Source organism: Salvelinus alpinus, chromosome 2 (assembly GCF_045679555.1).
Source record: "Salvelinus alpinus chromosome 2, SLU_Salpinus.1, whole genome shotgun sequence".
NCBI lineage: Eukaryota > Metazoa > Chordata > Actinopteri > Salmoniformes > Salmonidae > Salvelinus > Salvelinus alpinus.
The window spans coordinates 8,018,764-8,040,220 of NC_092087.1; the positions used below are offsets into that span (position 1 = coordinate 8,018,764).

A 21,457-nucleotide genomic window follows, 5' to 3' on the forward strand; every position below is an offset into this window, starting at 1 on the left:
GGAGGGAGAGAGAGAGAGAGAGAGAGAGAGAGAGAGAGAGAGACAGAGAGACAGAGAGAGAGAGAGAGAGAGAGAGAGAGAGAGAGAGAGAGAGAGAGAGAGAGAGAGAGAGAGAGAGAGAGAGAGAGAGAGAGAGAGAGAGAGAGAGAGAGAGAGAGAGAGAGAGAGAGAGAGAGAGAGAGAGAGAGAGAGAGAGAGAGAGAGAGAGAGAGAGAGAGAGAGAGCACCACTGTCACACAAGACAGGAGGGTAGATAGATCCTCCTTCCTGACTAGGGATAACATTTACAACTGTCACGCACGCACACGTCTCTGACAGAGAGTTCATTACAGCAGCCTGTGGAGTCACATTAGTTATTATCTTCCTTCCTCACGGAGTCTCTCTCTCTCCTTCTCCCTCTCTCTCCTCTCTCTTTCTCCCTCTCTCCTTCTCTCTCTCGCTTTCAATTCAATTCAATTCAATTCAAGGGGCTTTATTGGCATGGGAAACATGTGTTAACATTGCCAAAGCAAGTGAGGTAGATAATATACAAAAGTGAAATAAACAATAAAAATGAACAGTAAACATTACACATACAGAAGTTTCAAAACAATAAAGACATGACAAATGTCATATTATATATATACAGTGTTGTAACAATGTACAAATGGTTAAAGCACACAAGTTAAAATAAATAAACATAAATATGGGTTGTATTTACAATGGTGTTTGTTCTTCACTGGTTGCCCTTTTCTTGTGGCAACAGCTTTCTCTCTCTCTCCTCCTCTCTCTCTCCTTCTCTCTCTCTTTTCTCTCTCGCTCTCTCCTCTCTCTCTCGCTTTCTCTCTCTCTCCTCTCTCTCTCTCTATCTCTCTCCTTCTCTCTCTCTCCTTCTCTCTCTCCTTCTCTCTCTCTCTCTCTCTCTCTGTCTCTCTCCCTGTCTCTCTCTCTCCTTCTCTCTCGCTCTCATTATCTTTCTCTCTCGCTTTCTCTCTCTCTCTCCTTCTCTTTCTCTCTCTCTCTCTCTCTCTCGCTTTCTCTCTCTCTTTATCTCTCTCTCTCTCTCTTTATCTCTCTTTCCCCTTCTCTCTTCTCTCTTCTCAACAATTCTGGGTCACAGGAAACAGATGAGTTACAATAAAAACAACACTGTATTATGTCTTTATTATGTCAGGAAGGCTTGAAATTAAAGAGACAGTGTCTTCCTTTGTACTTCAGAGGAAAATGTCTTGGCATCAAACTGGATGAGAGTTGATATAACTATCTAGGTCAAGCCTCAGTGGGGCTCAGACTGTACAATTCACTCTCATCTCTTATCAGTTAGAAGATTGAAGGTTTGGGTTTGGGGGGGGGGGGGGTGGAGAACTTTGAACATATTTTGGGGTAGGAACATTTCAAGATCTTGTTTCACAGTGTGTCTCAAACTGCTGTCTCTCTGTCCCCATTGCAACCCATTACAACCTATTGCAACCCATTACAACCCATTACAACCCATTGCAACCCGTTACAACCTGTTACAACCCGTTACAATGCAATGCAACCCATTGCAACACATTACAACCCATTGCAACCCATTACAACCCGTTGCAACCCGTTACAACCCGTTACAACCCGTTACAATGAATTGCAACACATTACAACCCATTACAACCCATTACAACCCATTGCAACCCATTGCAAACTGTTACAAACGTTACAACCCGTTACAATGCATTGTAACCCATTGCAACACATTACAACCCATTACAACCCATTGCAACCCATTGCAACTCGTTGCAACCCGTTACAACCCATTGCGACCCATTGCAACCCGTTACAACCTGTTACAACCCGTTACAATGCATTGCAACCCACTGCAACCCAGTGCAAATCATTACAACCCGTTACAACCCGTTACATCCCGTTACAACCCGTTACATCCCGTTACAACCTGTTACAACCCATTGTAACCAGTTACAACCCATTACAACCCGTTACAACCCGTTGCAACCCGTTATATCCCGTTACAACCCATTACAACCCATTGTAACCAGTTACAACCCATTACAACCCGTTACAACCCGTTGCAACCCGTTATATCCCGTTACAACCCATTACAACCCATTACAACCCATTGTAACCCGTTCCAACCTATTACAACCCGTTCCAACCCATTACAACCCATTACAACCTATTGCAACCCATTACAACCCATTACAACCCGTTACAACCCATTACAACCCGTTCCAACCCGTTCCAACCCGTTCCAACCTATTGCAACCCAATACAACCCATTGTAACCCATTACAACCCATTGCAACCCGTTCCAACCCATTACAACCCATTGTAACCCGTTCCAACTCATTACAACCCATTGTAACCCGTTCCAACCCATTACAACCCGTTACAACCCGTTACAACCCAATACAACCCATTGTAACCCGTTCCAACTCATTACAACCCATTGTAACCCGTTCCAACCCATTACAACCCGTTACAACCCGTTACAACCCATTACAACCCGTTACAACCCAATACAACCCGTTACAACCCAACGCTACTTTTGCCTTTTCTTCTTCCTACAAAACCTCCAGCAAAGATGCCACTTCATAATGGTTTCCAGGAGCTGTAAAGACCACCATCTAATTCCAGTCACAGTGGGTTTTGTCTGTTAGTAAAAGCTGTGTATTAACGTAGGACATGGTAGCTGAACAGGCCTGTTGATTTGCCGTAAAGAGACCGGTGATGATGAGATCAATGAGTGGGCGGTTAATGGAATGAAGAGCACGGCCTCAGACCCCTGAACAGCATTTACCCTGTCAACTGTTCAAACATCAACATCACAACTCTCTCTCTGTGTGTGTGTGTGTGTGTGTGTGTGTGTGTGTGTGTGTGTGTGTGTGTGTGTGTGTGTGTGTGTGTGTGTGTGTGTGTGTGTGTGTGTGTGTGTGTGTGTGTGTGTGTGTGTGTGTGTGTGTGTGTGTGTGTGTGTGTGTGTGTGTGTGTGTGTGCTGTAAATTGAATCTAAAAGAATCACAGCACCTCCGCCGATGCCTCGATCTGATAAAGAGGGTGTTTGTTTCAAACTCTGATTTCATATTATTCATATTCTCTATCTTTCTCCCTCCCTGTCTCTTTCCCTCTCTCTCTCTATCTTTCTCCTTCCCTCCCTGTATCTCTCTCTCTCTCTCTCTCTCTCTCTGTCTGTAAGTCTGACCTGTTCACTCTCCAGTGCCTTTTCAATTACTCTCCAGATGATTGGTAATAAGATGCATGTGCTCTGCTTCCCTGGAGGTTACTGTATTCATTAAAACACAGTCTTAACTCTGCAGACTGGTTTTTCCCCCATCTCTGGGTATCCTTTCATTTCTTCCTTGTTTCTCTGACTGTTACAACTGAAAAGTACAAATCCAATCCCCCAATTTTTTTTTTTTTTTGATTTGAATTAAATATTGAAATGTTCTACTGCCTGCTTAAATCCTGGATATTCATATGAAAGTGACTGGTAAAAAATAAAATAATTCCAATTGAAGCACTTGGCAGACCATATGTTTTCCTGCCGGGGCTCATTACAGATCAGGTCTATACCCGACTGCTGCTTCCGACTGACAGATTGATTGATTGATTGATTGGTTTTGTGCTGCCAGGTGCGGACTGCTGCAGGTGGGAGACAGACTCCTGTCCATCAACGGAATCCCCACGGAGGACGGAACACTGGAGGAAGCAAATCAGCTTCTCCGAGATGCGGCTCTGACCAATAAGGTCTCTCTGGAGGTGGAGTTTGACGTCGCAGGTTGGTCACTGGGGCTCAGGCCTCTCATTAGGCTATAAATACCAGCTTGTGAAAGTAAAGAAGTCATAGAATGGTTGGAAAAGCTAGCTAGACTAACAGTCGCAGGTTTGTCATCAGGGTTTAGTAAAGTGTCCCTAAAGGGCAAAGTAGTGGTTTAAAATGATTGTTTTATAAATATACAGTATTAATAAACCTAATTGGTGTGAGTAATAGTCTAGCGGTAATCGTTTTAATGAGCAGACCTAATGATAGCTTATCATTATAGTAAAGAATCTGCATGTTACACAACATCAAGTAGAGTAGGTGTTGTCCTTTCAGATACCTGTTTTCAGAGTCACAGCAAACATGATTAAACAGACTTTCATCATGGAACCATAGTATGTAATACAGCTAATGATTTACCTTTATGGCTTGAATCCAAAATGGCACCCTATTCTCTACATAGTGCCCTACTGTTGAAAAAGCCCTTTGTTCCCTGGTTAAAAGTAGTGCACTACATTTTTAAATTGTATTTTATTTCACCTTTTATTTAAACCAGGTAGGCTAGTTGAGAACAAGTTCTCATTTGCAACTGCGACCTGGCCAAGATAAAGCAAAGCAGTGCGACACAAACAACAACACAGTTACACACGGAATAAACAAACATACAGTCAATAATACAGTAGAAAAAGTCGATATACAGTGTGTGCATATGAGGTAGGATGATGAAGGTAAGGCAATAAATAGGCCATAGTGGCGAAATAATTACAATATAGCAATTAAACACTGGAGTGGTAGATGTGCAGAAGATGAATGTGCAAGCAGAGATAGTGGGGTGCAAAGGAGCAACATAAATAACAGTATTAGGATGAGGTAGTTGGATGGGCTATTTACAGATGGGCTATGTACAGGTGCGGTGATCTGTGAGCTGCTCTGTGACAGCTGGTGCTTACATAGGGAATAGGGTGCCATTTGGGAATCATACTATCTACTGTAAATAACCTCCTGTAATATGGTGCCAGTCATGATGTTGTGTTGTAGAGTCTGTTGTGCCCAGTAGTGGAACGTTCCATGTCAAACTGCCTAAGAAGAGAGGGGTGGAGCTGGGCATCACCATCAGTGGTAAGGCTTAGTACACACACACACACATACATACATACAGACACACACACACACACACACACACACACACACACACACACACACACACACACACACACACACACACACACACACACACACACACACACACACACACACACACACACACACACACACACGCACACACACGCAGGCACACACACACACACACAGGCAGACACACGCACACGTTATCACACATGCAAACACACGCGCGTACACACACACACACACACACACACACACACACACACACACACACACACACACACACACACACACACACACACAGACACACACACACACACACGCACACACACGCAGGCACACACACACACACACAGGCAGACACACGCACACGTTATCACACATGCAAACACACGCGCGTACACACACACATACACACGCATACACACACACACACACACACACACACACACACACACACACACACACACACACACACACACACACACACACACACACACACACACACACACACACACACACACACACACACACACACACACACACACACACACACACACACACACACACACGTATTAAATAAAGGTTAAATAAAGATTAAATAAAACATAAACATACACACTTCCTGTACCATCATGTCTTAATGATCTATCATGGACAGTCAGTAGAAACTATTTTTCCTGTTTCTCATGAATTGGGTTTATTTTATCACCAGACCACCCAGTGTTACTCCGAGGGTTGCATCTTAACTTACACCCTATTGCTTATATAGTGCACTACTTTTGTTCAGGGCCCATTGCCTTCTATAAGAAATAGGGTGTAATTTGTAACGCAGGCCCCTAATCCTCTTCATTCTCCGTGTGCCTGCAGAAGACTGGCTGCCTTGGGAACGTACCCAGCTGCTACAGCTCTGTTTATGCACAAGCAGATATCTGAAGAGTTGTTGACTTTATTAAAGGGCATGAAGTATCTACTGATCTACTCCCTGGGTGTTCTCCTAGCTGCCTCTTCAACAAAAATAACATACATGGAATTTTATTCTTCTCCTCCCCATTAAGTCTTCTCCTCCCCTTTAAGTCTTCTCCTCTCCTTTAAGTCTTCTCCTCCCCTTTAAGTCTTCTCCTCTCCTTTAAGTCTTCTCGTCTCCTTTAAGTCTTCTCCTCTCCTTTAAGTCTTCTCCTCCCCTTTAAGTCTTCTCCTCTCCTTTAAGTCCTCCTTTAAGTCTTCTCCTCTGCTTTAAGTCTTCTCCTCTCCTTTAAGTCTTCTCCTCCCCTTTAAGTCTTCTCCTCTCCTTTAAGTCTTCTCCTCTCCTTTAAGTCTTCTCCTCCCCTTTAAGTCTTCACCTCTCCTTTAAGTCTTCTCCTCTCCTTTAAGTCTTCTCCTCTCCTTTAAGTCTTCTCCTCTCCTTTAAGTCTTCTCCTCTCCTTTAAGTCTTCTCCTCCCCTTTAAGTCTTCTCCTCTCCTTTAAGTCTTCTCCTCTCCTTTAAGTCTTCTCATCTCCTTTAAGTCTTCTCCTCTCCTTTAAGTCTTCTCCTCTCCTTTAAGTCTTCTCCTCTCCTTTAAGTCTTCTCCTCTCCTTTAAGTCTTCTCCTCTCCTTTAAGTCTTCTTCTCCCCATTAAGTCTTCTCCTCTCCTTTAAGTCTTCTCCTCTCCTTTAAGTATTCTCATCCCCTTTAAGTCTTCTCTTCTCCTTTAAGTCCAGTCCTCCCCTTTAAGTCCTCTCCTATCCTTTAAGTCTTCTCCTCCCCTTTAAGTCCAGTCCTCCCCTTTAAGTCCTCTCGTATCCTTTAAGTCTTCTCCTCCCCTTTAAGTCTTCTCCTCCCCTTTCAGTCTTCTGCTCCCCTTTGTCTTCTCCTCCCCTTTAAGTCTTCTCCTCCCCTTTAAGTCTTCTGCTCCCCTTTGTCTTCTCCTCTCCTTTAAGTCTTTCCCTCCCCTTTAATTCTTCTCCTCCCTTTTAAGTCTTCTGCTCCCCTTTAAGGTTCAATGAAATAAAAATAAATAAAGGTTAAATAAAATAAAATAAAAATAAATAAAGGGATATTTCACACAAATTCAAAAATGACAAATAATCCAAAAGTATCTGAAAATGATTGTGAATTTTAAGAAATCACTTATAGATAATTTTAACAGATCTGCAAACAATTCTCATATCGGTCCCATGACTTGAATGGTATTTGTGCCACAAATGTTAAATATTCACATGTGGAAACAGTGCCAGGGAAACTAAACCAAAGCATGAATTGTTGTCATACCTTGCCCATAGACTGCTTACAGGGTAAGGAAACCAATGTGTCATTCTGTCTTCAGGTTCTGTCTTCAGGTGCTGTCTTCAGGTGCTGTCTTCAGGTTCTGTCTTCAGGTTCTGTCTTCAGGTTCTGTCTTCAGGTTCTGTCTTCAGGTTCTGTCTTCAGGTGCTGTCTTCAGGTGCTGTCTTCAGGTTCTGTCTTCGGGTTCTGTCTTCAGGTTCTGTCTTCAGGTTCTGTCTTCAGGTTCTGTCTTCAGGTGCTGTCTTCAGGTTCTGTCTTCAGGTTCTGTCTTCAGTAGCGGAACACCAAAAGGGGCTCCATGCCACATTGTATATTGGAGAGTTTCTTCTAGAACATTACCAATAGCCAGCTGTTGATCTGCCGTTTTGTTCACTTCAATCTCAGTTTTTCTTTTGACAAGAAAATAGCATAAATATTGTCTTGACAAAATATGAGTATACATATATATATATATATATATATACAGTTGAAGTCGGAAGTTTACATACACCTTAGCCAAATACATTTAAACTCAGTTTTTCACAATTCCTGACATTTTATCCAAGTAAACATTCCCTGTCTTAGATCAGTTAGGATCACCACTTTATTTTAAGAATGTGAAATGTCAGAATAATAGTGGAGAGAATGATTTATTTCAACTTTTATTTCTTTCATCACATTCCCAGTGGGTCAGAAGTTTACATACACTCAATTTGTACTTGGTAGCATTGCCGTTAAATTGGGTCAAACGTTTCGGGTAGCCTTCCACAAGCTTCCCACAATAAGTTGGGTGAATTTTGGCCCATTCTTCCTGACAGAGCTGGTGTAACTGAGTCAGGTTTGTAGGCCTCTTTGCTCGCACATGCTTTTTCAGTTCTGCCCACAAATTGTCTATGGGATTGAGGTCAGGGCTTTGTGATGGCCTCTATAATACCTTGACTTTGTTGTCATTGAGCCATTTTGACACAACTTTGGAAGCATGCTTGGGGTCATTGTCCATTTGGAAGACCCATTTGCGACCAAGCTTTAACTTCCTGACTGATGTCTCGAGATGTTGCTTCAATATATCCACATAATTGTCCGTCCTCATGATGCCATCTATTTTGTGAAGTGCATCAGTCCCTCCTGCAGCAAAGCAAAATCAAATCAAATCAAAATGTATGTGTCACGTGTGCTGAATACAACAGGTGTAGACCTTACAGTGAAATGCTTACTTACAGGCCCTAACCAATAGTGCGAAGAAAAGGTGTGTGTGTGTGTGTCAAAATCAAATCAAATCACATTTTATTTGTCACATACACATGGTTAGCAGATGTTAATGCAAGTGTAGCGAAATGCTTGTGTGTGTGTGTGTGTGTGTGTGTGTGTGTGTGTGTGTGTGTGTGTGTGTGTGTGTGTGTGTGTGTGTGTGTGTGTGTGTGTGTGTGTGTGTGTGTGTGTGTGTGTGTGTGTGTGTGTGTGTGTGTGTGTGTGTGTGTGTGTGTGTGTGTGTGTGTGTGTGTGTAAGTAAAGAAACAAAAAAACAGTAAAAAGACATAACAGTGAACATAACAGTAGCGAGGCTATATACAGACACCGGTTAGTCAGGCTTATTGAGGTAGTATGTACATGTAGATATGGTTAAAGTGACTATGCATATATGATGAACAGAGAGTAGCAGTAGTGTAAAAGAGGGGTTGGCGGGTGGTGGGACACAATGCAGATAGCCCGGTTAGACCAATGTGCGGGAGCACTGGTTGGTCGGGCCAATTGAGGTAATATGTACATGAATGTATAGTTAAAGTGACTATGCATATATGATAAACAGAGAGTAGCAGCAGCGTAAAAGAGGGGTTGGGGGGGGGGGGGGGCGTTGGGGGGGCACACAATGCAAATAGTCTGTTCAGGAGTCTTATGGCTTGGGGGTAAAAACTGTTGAGAAGTCTTTTTGTCCGAGACTTGGCACTCCGGTACCGCTTGCCATGTGGTAGTAGAGAGAACTGTCTATGACTGGGGTGGCTGGGGTCTTTGAACATTTTTAGGGCCTTCCTCTGACACCGCCTGGTATAGAGGTCCTGGATGATAGGAAGCTTGGCCCCAGTGATGTACTGGGCCGTACGCACTACCCTCTGTAGCGCCTTGCGGTCAGATGGCCGAGCAAAGCACCCCCGCAACATGATGCTGCCACCCCTGTGCTTCACATTTGGGATGGTGTTCTTCGGCTTGCAAGACTCCACCTTTTTCCTCCAAACATAACGATGGTCATTATGGCCAAACAGTTCTATTTTTGTTTCATCAGACCAGAGGACATTTCTCCAAAAAGTACGATCTTTGTCCCCATGTGCAGTTGCAAACCGTAGCGTGGATTTTTAATGGTTGTTTTGGAGCAGTGGCTTCTTCCTTGCTGAGCGGCCTTTCAGGTTACGTCGATATAGGACTTGTTCTACTGTGGATATAGATACTTTTGTACCTGTTTCCTCCAGCATCTTCACAAGGTCCTTTGCTGTTGTTCTGGGATTGATTTGCACTTTTTTGCACTAAAGTACGTTCATCTCTAGGAGACAGAACGCGTCTCCTTCCTGAGTGGTATGACGGCTGCGTGGGTCCATGGTGTTTATACTTGCGTACTATTGTTTGTACAGATTAATGTTGTACCTTCAGGCGTTTGGAAAATGCTCCCAAGGATGAACCAGACTTGAACAAGAAATTTGTGGAGTAGTTGAAAAACGAGTTTTAATGACTCCAACATCTGTTACAACACACACACACACACACACACACACACACACACACACACACACACACACACACACACACACACACACACACACACACACACACACACACACACACACACACACACACACACACACACACACACACACACACACACACACACAGAGAGAGAGAACAAACATTTGATAAAACTATATGCATCAGTAACTAACATTAGCTAACCTCTCTCCTCCTCCTTCTCTCTCCTACTCCTCCCCTCTTCTCCTCCTCCTCCTCCTCCTCTCTTCTCCTCCTCCTCCTCTCTTCTCCTCCTCCTCTCTTCTCCTCCTCCTCCTCCTCTCTTCTCCTCCTCCTCTCTTCTCCTCCTCCTCCTCCTCCTCCTGCTCCTCTCTTCTCCTCCTCCTCTCTTCTCCTCCTCCCCTCTTCTCCTCCTCCTCCTCCTCTCTCCTCCTCCTCCCCTCTTCTCCTCCTCCTCTCTCCTCCTCCTCCTCTCTTCTCCTCCTCCTCTCTTCTCCTCCTCCCCTCTTCTCCTCCTCCTCCTCCTCTCTCCTCCTCCTCCCCTCTTCTCCTCCTCCTCTCTCCTCCTCCTCATCTCTTCTCATCCTCCTCTTTTCTCCTCCTCTCTTCTCCTCCTCTCTTCTCCTCCTCTCTTCTCCTCCTCCTCTCTTCTCCTCCTCTTTTCTCCTCCTCTTTTCTCCTCCCCTCTTCTCCTCCTCCTCCTCCTCCCCTCTTCTCCTCTTCCTCCTCCTCTCTTCTCCTCCTCTTTTCTCCTCCTCTCTTCTCCTCCTCTCTTCTCCTCCTCCTCCTCCTCTCTTCTCCTCCTCCTCCTCCTCTTTTCTCCTCCTCCTCCTCTCTCCTCCTCCTCCTCCCCTCTTCTCCTCCTCCTCCTCCTCCCCTCTTCTCCTCCTCTCTTCTCCTCCTTCTCCTCCTCTCTTCTCCTCCTCTCTTCTCCTCCTCTCTTCTCCTCCTCCTCCTCCCCTCTTCTCCTCCTCCTCCTCCTCTCTCCTCCTCCTCCTCCCCTCTTCTCCTCCTCCTCCTCCCCTCTTCTCCTCCCCTCTTCTCCTCCTCTCTTCTCCTCCTCCTCCTCCCCTCTTCTCCTCCCCTCTTCTCCTCCTCTCTTCTCCTCCTCCTCCTCCCCTCTTCTCCTCCCCTCTTCTCCTCTTCTCTTCTCCTCCTCCTCCTCCCCTCTTCTCCTCCTCCTCCTCCCCTCTTCTCCTCCTCTCTTCTCCTCCTTCTCCTCCTCTCTTCTCTTCCTTCTCCTCCTCTCTTCTCCTCCTCTCTTCTCCTCCTCTCTTCTCCTCCTCCTCCTCCCCTCTTCTCCTCCTCTCTTCCCCCCCCCACTCCTCTCTCCTCCTCCTCCTCCTCCCCTCTTCTCCTCCTCCTCCTCCCCTCTTCTCCTCCCCTCTTCTCCTCCTCTCTTCTCCTCCTCCTCCTCCCCTCTTCTCCTCCCCTCTTCTCCTCCTCTTTTCTCCTCCTCCTCCTCCCCTCTTCTCCTCCTCTCTTCTCCTCCTCTCTTCTCCTCCTCCTCCTCCTCCTCCCCTCTTCTCCTCCCCTCTTCTCCTCCTCTTTTCTCCTCCTCCTCCTCCCCTCTTCTCCTCCTCTCTTCTCCTCCTCTCTTCTCCTCCTCTCTTCTCCTCCTCTCTTCTCCTCCTCCTCCTCCTCCTCCCCTCTTCTCCTCCCCTCTTCTCCTCCTCTTTTCTCCTCCTCCTCCTCCTCTCTTCTCCTCCTCTCTTCTCCTCCTCCTCCTCCTCTCTTCTCCTGTCCCTCACAGCCAGTAAGAAATCTGGAGAGCCGCTAATCATCTCAGACATTAAGAAAGGCAGCATGGCTCACAGGTACAGTATGATACAGGAAAATGGATGGCTAGTCCTCATACAGAGAGACAGTAACGTAGTCCTCATACAGAGAGACAGTAACGTAGTCCTCATACAGAGAGACAGTAACGTAGTCCTCATACAGAGAGAGACAGTAAGGTAGTCCTCATACAGAGAGAGACAGTAGCATAGTCCTCATACAGAGAGAGACAGCAGCGTAGTCCTCATACAGAGAGACAGTAACGTAGTCCTCATACAGAGAGACAGTAACGTAGTCCTCATACAGAGAGACAGTAACGTAGTCCTCATACAGAGAGAGACAGTAAGGTAGTCCTCATACAGAGAGAGACAGTAGCATAGTCCTCATACAGAGAGAGACAGCAGCGTAGTCCTCATACAGAGAGACAGTAACGTAGTCCTCATACAGAGAGACAGTAACGTAGTCCTCATACAGAGAGACAGTAACGTAGTCCTCATACAGAGAGACAGTAACGTAGTCCTCATACAGAGAGACAGTAGCATAGTCCTCATACAGAGAGAGACAGTAGCATAGTCCTCATACAGAGAGACAGTAACGTAGTCCTCATACAGAGAGACAGTAACATAGTCCTACAGAGAGACAGTAACGTAGTCCTCATACAGAGAGACAGTAACATAGTCCTCATACAGAGAGAGACAGTAGCATAGTCCTCATACAGAGAGACAGTAACGTAGTCCTCATACAGAGAGACAGTAACGTAGTCCTCATACAGAGAGAGACAGTAGCATAGTCCTCATACAGAGAGAGACAGTAACGTAGTCCTCATACAGAGAGAGACAGTAAGGTAGTCCTCATAAAGAGAGAGACAGTAGCATAGTCCTCATACAGAGAGAGACAGTAGCATAGTCCTCATACAGAGAGACAGTAACGTAGTCCTCATACAGAGAGACAGTAACGTAGTCCTCATACAGAGAGACAGTAGCATAGTCCTCATACAGAGAGAGACAGTAACGTAGTCCTCATACAGAGAGAGGCAGTAAGGTAGTCCTCATAAAGAGAGAGACAGTAGCATAGTCCTCATACAGAGAGAGACAGTAGCATAGTCCTCATACAGAGAGACAGTAACGTAGTCCTCATACAGAGAGACAGTAACGTAGTCCTCATACAGAGAGACAGTAACGTAGTCCTCATACAGAGAGAGACAGTAACGTAGTCCTCATAAGAGAGATACAGTAGCATAGTCCTCATACAGAGAGACAGTAACGTAGTCCTCATACAGAGAGAGACAGTAACGTAGTCCTCATACAGAGAGAGACAGTAACGTAGTCCTCATACAGAGAGACAGTAACATAGTCCTCATACAGAGAGACAGTAACGTAGTCCTCATACAGAGAGACAGTAAGGTAGTCCTCATACAGAGAGAGACAGTAGCATAGTCCTCATACAGAGAGACAGTAACGTAGTCCTCATACAGAGAGACAGTAACGTAGTCCTCATACAGAGAGACAGTAACGTAATCCTCATACAGAGAGACAGTAACGTAGTCCTCATACAGAGAGACAGTAACGTAGTCCTCATACAGAGAGACAGTAACGTAGTCCTCATACAGAGAGAGACAGTAACGTAGTCCTCATAAGAGAGATACAGTAGCATAGTCCTCATACAGAGAGACAGTAACGTAGTCCTCATACAGAGAGAGACAGTAACGTAGTCCTCATACAGAGAGAGACAGTAACGTAGTCCTCATACAGAGAGACAGTAACGTAGTCCTCATACAGAGAGACAGTAACGTAGTCCTCATACAGAGAGACAGTAACGTAGTCCTCATACAGAGAGACAGTAACGTAGTCCTCATACAGAGAGACAGTAACGTAGTCCTCATACAGAGAGACAGTAACGTAGTCCTCATACAGAGAGAGACAGTAACGTAGTCCTCATAAGAGAGATACAGTAGCATAGTCCTCATACAGAGAGACAGTAACGTAGTCCTCATACAGAGAGAGACAGTAACGTAGTCCTCATACAGAGAGAGACAGTAACGTAGTCCTCATACAGAGAGACAGTAACGTAGTCCTCATACAGAGAGACAGTAACGTAGTCCTCATACAGAGAGAGACAGTAGCATAGTCCTCATACAGAGAGACAGTAACGTAGTCCTCATACAGAGAGACAGTAACGTAGTCCTCATACAGAGAGACAGTAACATAGTCCTCATACAGAGAGACAGTAACGTAGTCCTCATACAGAGAGACAGTAACGTAGTCCTCATACAGAGAGACAGTAACATAGTCCTCATACAGAGAGACAGTAACGTAGTCCTCATACAGAGAGAGACAGTAACGTAGTCCTCATACAGAGAGACAGTAACATAGTCCTACAGAGAGACAGTAACGTAGTCCTCATACAGAGAGACAGTAACGTAGTCCTCATACAGAGAGACAGTAACGTAGTCCTCATACAGAGAGACAGTAACATAGTCCTCATACAGAGAGACAGTAACGTAGTCCTCATACAGAGAGACAGTAACGTAGTCCTCATACAGAGAGAGACAGTAACGTAGTCCTCATACAGAGAGACAGTAACGTAGTCCTCATACAGAGAGACAGTAACATAGTCCTACAGAGAGACAGTAACGTAGTCCTCATACAGAGAGACAGTAACGTAGTCCTCATACAGAGAGACAGTAACATAGTCCTACAGAGAGACAGTAACGTAGTCCTCATACAGAGAGACAGTAACGTAGTCATCCTACAGAGAGACAGTAACGTAGTCCTCCTACAGAGAGAGACAGTAACGTAGTCCTCATACAGAGAGACAGTAACATAGTCCTACAGAGAGACAGTAACGTAGTCCTCATACAGAGAGACAGTAACGTAGTCCTCATACAGAGAGACAGTAACGTAGTCCTCATTTCCCACTAATTCACTAATGATACCGTTCAAAACCTTTACCTGTTAATACCTCTATTCCTCTCTCTACCCCTCTCTATTCCTCTGTCTCTCTACCCCTCTCTATCCCTCTCTCTCTCTACCCCTCTCTCTCTTTCTCTGCCCGTCCCTCTTTCTACCCCTCTCTCTCTCTCTCTCTACACCCTCCGTCTCATCCTCTCGCTCATACATTCCCCTCTCTCTCTCTCTCTCTCTCTCTCTCGCTCTCTCTCTCTCTCTCTCTCTCTCTCTCTCTCTCTCTCTCTCTCTCTCTCTTTACCCAGAACTGGTACCTTGGAACCAGGGGACAAGCTCCTGGCCATAGACAACATCAGACTGGAGAGCTGTTCCATGGAAGACGCCTGTCAGATCCTGGAACAGGCCGAGGACCTGGTCAAACTCAAGATCCGTAAGGACGAAGACAACTCTGGTGAGCCTGTTTTGGTGCCTGGCTGGGAGGCAGTTAGGAAGGAGTCTATGGAAGAAGTTTATTGGTTGCAGACACAGTTTAGCAGATGTTATAGTGAGTGCAGAGAAATATTTATATTAATGGCTCCTAACAATGCAGTAAAATGTCAACCAAGTACACAAATAATTGTTTTGATACTGATCAATTAAATGAGCTTATTGATCAATGAAGCAATAGGTATGATCATTGGAGAACTAAGGCAGTGATTAGTTAAACAAGCCAAATAAACACACCAACATGAAGGCAACGTTGGTACATTATGAACATGGGTTACAGTACCAGGCTCCACCACAGGATGGCAGTATTGTGTGAACATTGGTTACAGTACCAGGCTCCACCACAGGGTGGCAGTATTGTGTGAACATGGGTTACAGTACCAGGCTCCGCCACAGGGTGGCAGTATTGTCTATAGAAATATCCACAACCGTTTGTTCTCCCTGTCTGACACAATCACGATGCAACGATGATCACCCACCAGTATTCTAGTGTTTTAGACCCACCAATAGCTACATGATGAATGGTGGTAACCTGTTATATAGTTCATGCTCTCTAACAAATATCAGATGCAGCTCTAGGAATAGCAGATAGGTTTAATGATGTTGCTGTCTGACGTGATGAAAGTGTTGCTTTAGTCCAGCTGTATCTGAAGATGTCTGTTATCTCCTCTCCTCTCCTCTCCTCTCCTCTCCTCTCCTCTCCTCTCCTCTCCTCTCCTCTCCTCTCCTCTCCTCTCCTCTCCTCTCCTCTCCTCTCCTCTCCTCTCCTCTCCTCTCCTCTCCTCTCCTCTCCTCTCCTCTCATGTCCTCTCCTCGCCTCCAAACCTTTTCTCTCCCTTCTTACTCCCCAGTGGTGGGATCTGAGGACATGTTTCACACATGACAGACACTATATATACACACAAAAGTATATGGACACCCCTTTAAATGAGTGGATTTGCCTATTTCAGCCACCTTCTGTTGCTGATGGGGTGTATAAAATAGAGGACACAGCCATGCAATCTCCATAGACAAACAATGGCAGTAGAATGACCTTACTGAAGAGCTCAGTGACTTTCAACGTGGCACCGTCATAGGATGCCACCTTTCCAACAAGTCAGTTCATCAAATTATGTCCTGCTAGAGCTGCCCATGTCAACTGTAAGTGCTGTTATTGTGAAGTGGAAACGTCTAGGATCAACAATGGTTCAGCCGTGAAGTGGTAGACCACACAAGCTCACAGAACAGGGACGCAGAGTGCTGAAGCGTGTAGCGCGTAAAAGTAGTCTGTCCTCGGTTGCAACACTCACTACCGACTTACAAACTGCCTCTGGAAGCAACGTCAGCACAATAACTGTTCGTCGGGAGCTTCATGAAATGGGTTTCCATGGCCGGGCAGCCTCACACAAGCCTAAGATCACCATGTGCAATGCCAAGCTTCAGCTGGAGTGGTGTAAATCTCGCTGACATTGGACTCTGGAGAAGTGGAAATACGTTCCCTGGAGTGATGAATCACGCTTCACCATCTGGCAGTCCAATGGACAAATCTGGTTTTGGCTGATGCCAGGAGAACACTACCTGCCCCAATGCCAACTGTAAAGTTTGGTGGAGGAGCAATACTGGTCTTGGGCTGTTTTTCATGGTTCGGGCCCCTTAGTGTCAGTGAAGGGAAACCTCAGCACTATAACATACAATGATATTCTAGATGATTCTGTGCTTCCAACATTGTGGCAACAGTTTGGGGAAAGCCCTTTTCTGTTTCAGCATGACAATACCCCCGTGCACAAAGTGAGGTCTACACAGAAATGGTTTCTCGAGATCAGTGTGGAAGAACTTGGCTGGCCTGCTCAAAGCCCTGACCTCAACCCCATCGAACACCTTCGGGATGAATTGGAGCGCCGACTGCGAGCCAGGCCTATTCGCCCAACATCAGTGCCCGACCTCACTAATGCTCTTGTGGCTGAATGGAAGCAATTCCCCGCAACAATGTTCCATCCTATAGTGGAAAGCCTTCCCAGAAGAGTGGAGGCAGTTATAACAGGGTGGACCATCACAGTCATAAGGGCCATTTTAATTTCCTCTATGTATTTCTCATGGAAAGTGAATAGCTTCTTCAGTCATTTTTCAAGTTGAATATCTTTGCATGTTTGACATGTTTAGGGAACTGAATTATTATCTATGTTGCTTTTGTTATGCCCTGAAGACATCCCTTCCTTCCTCTGTCTCTCTCTGTCTCTCTCTATTGGCCTTTCTCTTTCTCTAATGGTCTCCCCCCCACCCTCTCTCTCCCTCCCCCCTTCTAGATGAACAGGAGACGTCTGGTTTAATCATCTATACGGTGGAGCTGAAGAGATATGGAGGCCCGCTGGGCATCACCATCTCAGGCACAGAGGAGCCCTTTGACCCCATCGTTATCTCTGGCCTCACCAAGCGGGGCCTGGCTGAAAGGTGAGACCGGGGATCCTGGAACCTAGCTGCCCTTGCCAGTGTTTTTTTCCAGGGCCCCTGACTGTGGGGTTAGAGCCGACGTATCCTACCCCTTCTGTATCTCCTTGCCCTACCCACCACAAGGCTCTGGCCTTGTCCAGCTAGGTAAATCCAAGAGGAGGCTGGTTCAGAGGTGAGACAAGGGGGGACAGAGGATATGGGGAAAGGGGAAAGTCGAGAAGGGCAGGGAACAAGAGAACAGAGCAAATGTCATCGTTATTTTTGGCCTCGCCAAGAAGGGCCTGGCTGAGAGGTGAGACCCACTAGTTCCAGGCAGGTACTCTAGACCCAGGGACCCAGGCATCTGTTGCCTACCCCACAAAGGCCTCTGACCGTGGGCTAGAGCCGACCCGTCTATCCCTGTCGGCCCTGGTACTCTTCATACTTTTTTCTCCAAAGTATTTTCAGAAAAGGGTAGAGTAGGGAGGATGTGAGGAATCAAGGAAAGCCAATTTGAGAAAGAGACCCAGGGTCGGTAAGGGCAGGAGGGGGCACTAGCCCCACGTTCAGGGGCCCTCTCCCCCTCTCTCCTCTCTCCCCCTCTCTCTCTCTCCCTCTCTCCCTCTCTCCTCTCTCCCCCTCTCCCCCTCTCTCTCTCTCCTCTATCCCCCTCTCCCCCTCTCTCTCTCTCTCTCTCTCTCTCTCTCTCTCTCTCTCTCTCTCTCTCTCTCTCTCTCTCCCCCTCTCTCTCTCTCCTCTCTCTCTCCTCTCTCCCCCTCTCTCATCTCTCTCTCCTCTATCCCCTCTCTCCCCCTATCTCTCTCTCCCCCTCTCTCTCTCTCTCCTCTCTCCCCCTCTCTCTCTCCCCTCCCCCCCTCTCTCCAATCTCTCTCCCCCTCTCTCTCTCCTGTCTCCCCCCCTCTCTCTCCTCTCTCCCCCTCTCCCCCTCTCTCTCTGCCCAATCTCTCTCCTCTCTCTCCTCTCTCCCCCTCACCCCCTCTCTCTCTGGCCAATCTCTCTCCTCTCTCTCTCCTCTCTTCCCCTCTACCCTTCTCTCTCTCCTCTCTCCCCCTCTCTCGCTGCCCAATCTCTCTCCTCCCCCTCTCTCTCTCCTCTCTCCCCCTCTCTCCCTGCCCAATCTCTCTCCTCTCTCCCCCTCTCTCTCCCCTCTCCTCCTCTAATCAATAAGGGGCTATGCGTTCTATGGAAAATAATAAACGAGTGTGGTCCCTCATCAATCAACACACAATACCCCATAATGACAAAACAAGAACTGTTTTAAAATGTTTTTATGTCACATTTACATAAGTATTCAGACCTTTTACTCGGTACTTTGTTGAAGCACCTTTGGCAGTGATCCTCTCAAGCTCTGTCAGGTTGGATGGGGAGCGTTGCTGCACAGCTATTTTCAGGTCTCTCCAGAGATGTTCGATCGGGTTCATGTCCAGGCTCTGGCTGGGTCACTCAAGGACATACTAAGACTCGTCAAGAAGCCACTTCTTCGTTGTATTGGCTGTGTGATTAGGGTCGTTGTCCTGTTGAAAGGTAAACCTTCACCCCAGCCTGAGGTCCTGAGAGCTCTGGAGCAGGTTTTCATCAAGGATCTCTCTGTACTTTGCTCTGTTCATCTGTCCCTCGATCCTGACTATTCTCCCAGTCCCTGAACTCCAATCAACTTGTAGAAACATCTGAAGGATGATCAATGGAAACAGGATGCACCTGAGTTCAATTTCGAGTCTCATAGCAAAGGGTCTGAATACTTATGTAAATAAGGTATATATGTTTTTTAAATATAAATTTGCAACAATTTCTAAAAACCTGTTTTAGCTTTGTCATTATGGAGTATTGTGTGTAGATTGATTAGAAACAAATATAATTTAATCCATTTTAGAATAAGAAAATGTGGAAAAAGGGGTGTGAATACTTTCAGAATGCACTGTAGTTGCCTTGGTAACCAAACAAACAGGCTAGCTAGTTTAGCTAAACAAACCTTCGGTCCTAGCTTGCTATTATGAACATCAAATTCAACAATCCCAATAATGTTTTCAATTCGACTTTTGCTTTCAAAAGCAGCTCAAACATAAAACATGTAAGAATGAACTATAGCCATTTAATTCTACCGTGCTGATATACCGTGCGTTATAGGGAAATCATTCAAGAACGTTCAAGAATGCCCTTCAAGAAAATCAGAAACCAGGTGGTTCAAGCCCTGAATGCTGATTGGCTGAAAGCCGTGGTATATCAGACCGTATACCACAGCTATGCAAAAAAAAATACTGTTAACTGTTCTAATTACGTTGGTAACCAGTTTATAATAGCAATAAGGCACCTCGGGGGTTTGCGGTATATGGTCAATATACCACGGCTGAGGGCTGTATCCAGGCACTCCGCGTAGCATCGTGCATATAACAGCCCTTTAGACCCTTAGACGTAGTAAATTGGCCATATACCACACCTCCTCGGGCCTTAATTGCTTAACTAAACCCTGTATTTGAAATATTTTTAAAAGCTTTGCTTGATTGAGTTTCTCTGGTGCAATGTAACTGATAGAATAGTCCCAAAAGTGCAAACCCTACCCATCTTGCTTTCCAAACAGGATCAATCAAACACTTAAAACTATTTGAGGTCATTTTGGTAGGCTATGTTTATAGTATTGGTTTTCATTCCTATGTTATCAAAATGTGACTTTTTAGTTAACTTTAAAGGGGCTTAAATCAAATTTTTTGAACTTTTAAATTAATCATATATACCCATTGATTCTTGAAGAATATACCTTATAAATACCTCATGAGCTCAGTTCAACTGTCGTAACCCCATCAGAACCCAAAATATAAGCTTGTTTTACTCCAATGTCTATAAACAAAGTCAATGCAAATAAACACAATTACTTGAAAACATCTATCATGTTGATCTCCTGGATGGTCGTCCCTTGTGTCCATAGCTCTGTCTATGAGTTTTAGAGCGGTTGTGTCCATAGCTCTGTCTATGAGTTTTAGAGCGGTTGTGTCCATAGCTCTGTCTATGAGTTTTAGAGCGGTTGCGTCCATAGCTCTGTCTATGAGTTTTAGAGCGGTTGCGTCCATAGCTCTGTCTATGAGTTTTAGAGCGGTTGCGTCCATAGCTCTGTCTATGAGTTTTAGAGCGGTTGCGTCCATAGCTCTGTCTATGAGTTTTAGAGCGGTTGTATTTCGTCAAGCTCCATCACTCGGATGTTTACCACAGCAAGTGGCCAGGCTAACGCTTTGTTAAGGTTTCAGACTAATTGGGTAGACCTATTATGTATTTCTACTGCTGTTATATAAATAACTAATGTTTTTAAACCTGTTCTTTATGTTGGTTGGGTTATGCAGCAATAATGGAAAAACTAAGTTAGCTTAAAATAGATTTTCTCTCTCTCTCTCTCATCTATCTCTTATGTTTATCTTAGAATGACCCATCTTATTTCTTAGCCACTATTATATTCCACGAAATACTGGCATATTACTGCCGTCTGGTGTAAACGGGGCCTGTCGTCTTTCTGTGTAGGACCGGAGCCATCCATGTGGGAGACCGTATTCTGGCTATCAACAGTGTCAGTCTGAAGGGCAAGCCGCTCAGCGAGGCCATTCACCTACTACAGATGGCCGGGGAGACAGTCACACTCAAGATCAAGAAACAGGTCGACAGTAAGTAAAATCAATCAAGTGTGTTTTTTACAGTTTCCCGGCCTAGACCCCAAAGAGAAAGCAGGAAGACTGCAGGAACCACAACACGGACTGATGAAACAGATCTACGTGCTTGTCTTGTTCGTCATACGAAGGAAACCAAGTCACAGCGTGATTAATATACATCTTCCTTTTAATAAAGAAGAAGACTGAACAAACTATTACAAAATAACAAAACGAACGCGAACGCTAATAGACACTGAGTTCAGACATGCAACATCACATAGACAATAACCCATAAAACCAAAATGGAAAATGGCAACCTAAATAGGATCCCCAATCAGAGACAACGATAAACAGCTGTTTCTGATTGGGAACCAATCTAGGCCACCATAGACCTAC

General features: G+C 45.4%; 1 protein-coding gene across 1 annotated transcript in view; it reads left to right on the plus strand.

Moving 5' to 3' along the window:
• Positions 1-21,457, plus strand: part of LOC139553387 (glutamate receptor-interacting protein 2-like) — a 256,634-nt gene that overhangs the window by 149,604 nt on the left and 85,573 nt on the right. The window contains exons 13-18 of the mRNA XM_071365667.1: positions 3,606-3,751; positions 4,772-4,852; positions 11,591-11,654; positions 14,825-14,970; positions 17,288-17,432; positions 20,937-21,076. Coding sequence (XP_071221768.1) covers positions 3,606-3,751; positions 4,772-4,852; positions 11,591-11,654; positions 14,825-14,970; positions 17,288-17,432; positions 20,937-21,076 — 722 coding nt within the window. The remainder of the gene's footprint in view (positions 1-3,605; positions 3,752-4,771; positions 4,853-11,590; positions 11,655-14,824; positions 14,971-17,287; positions 17,433-20,936; positions 21,077-21,457) is intronic.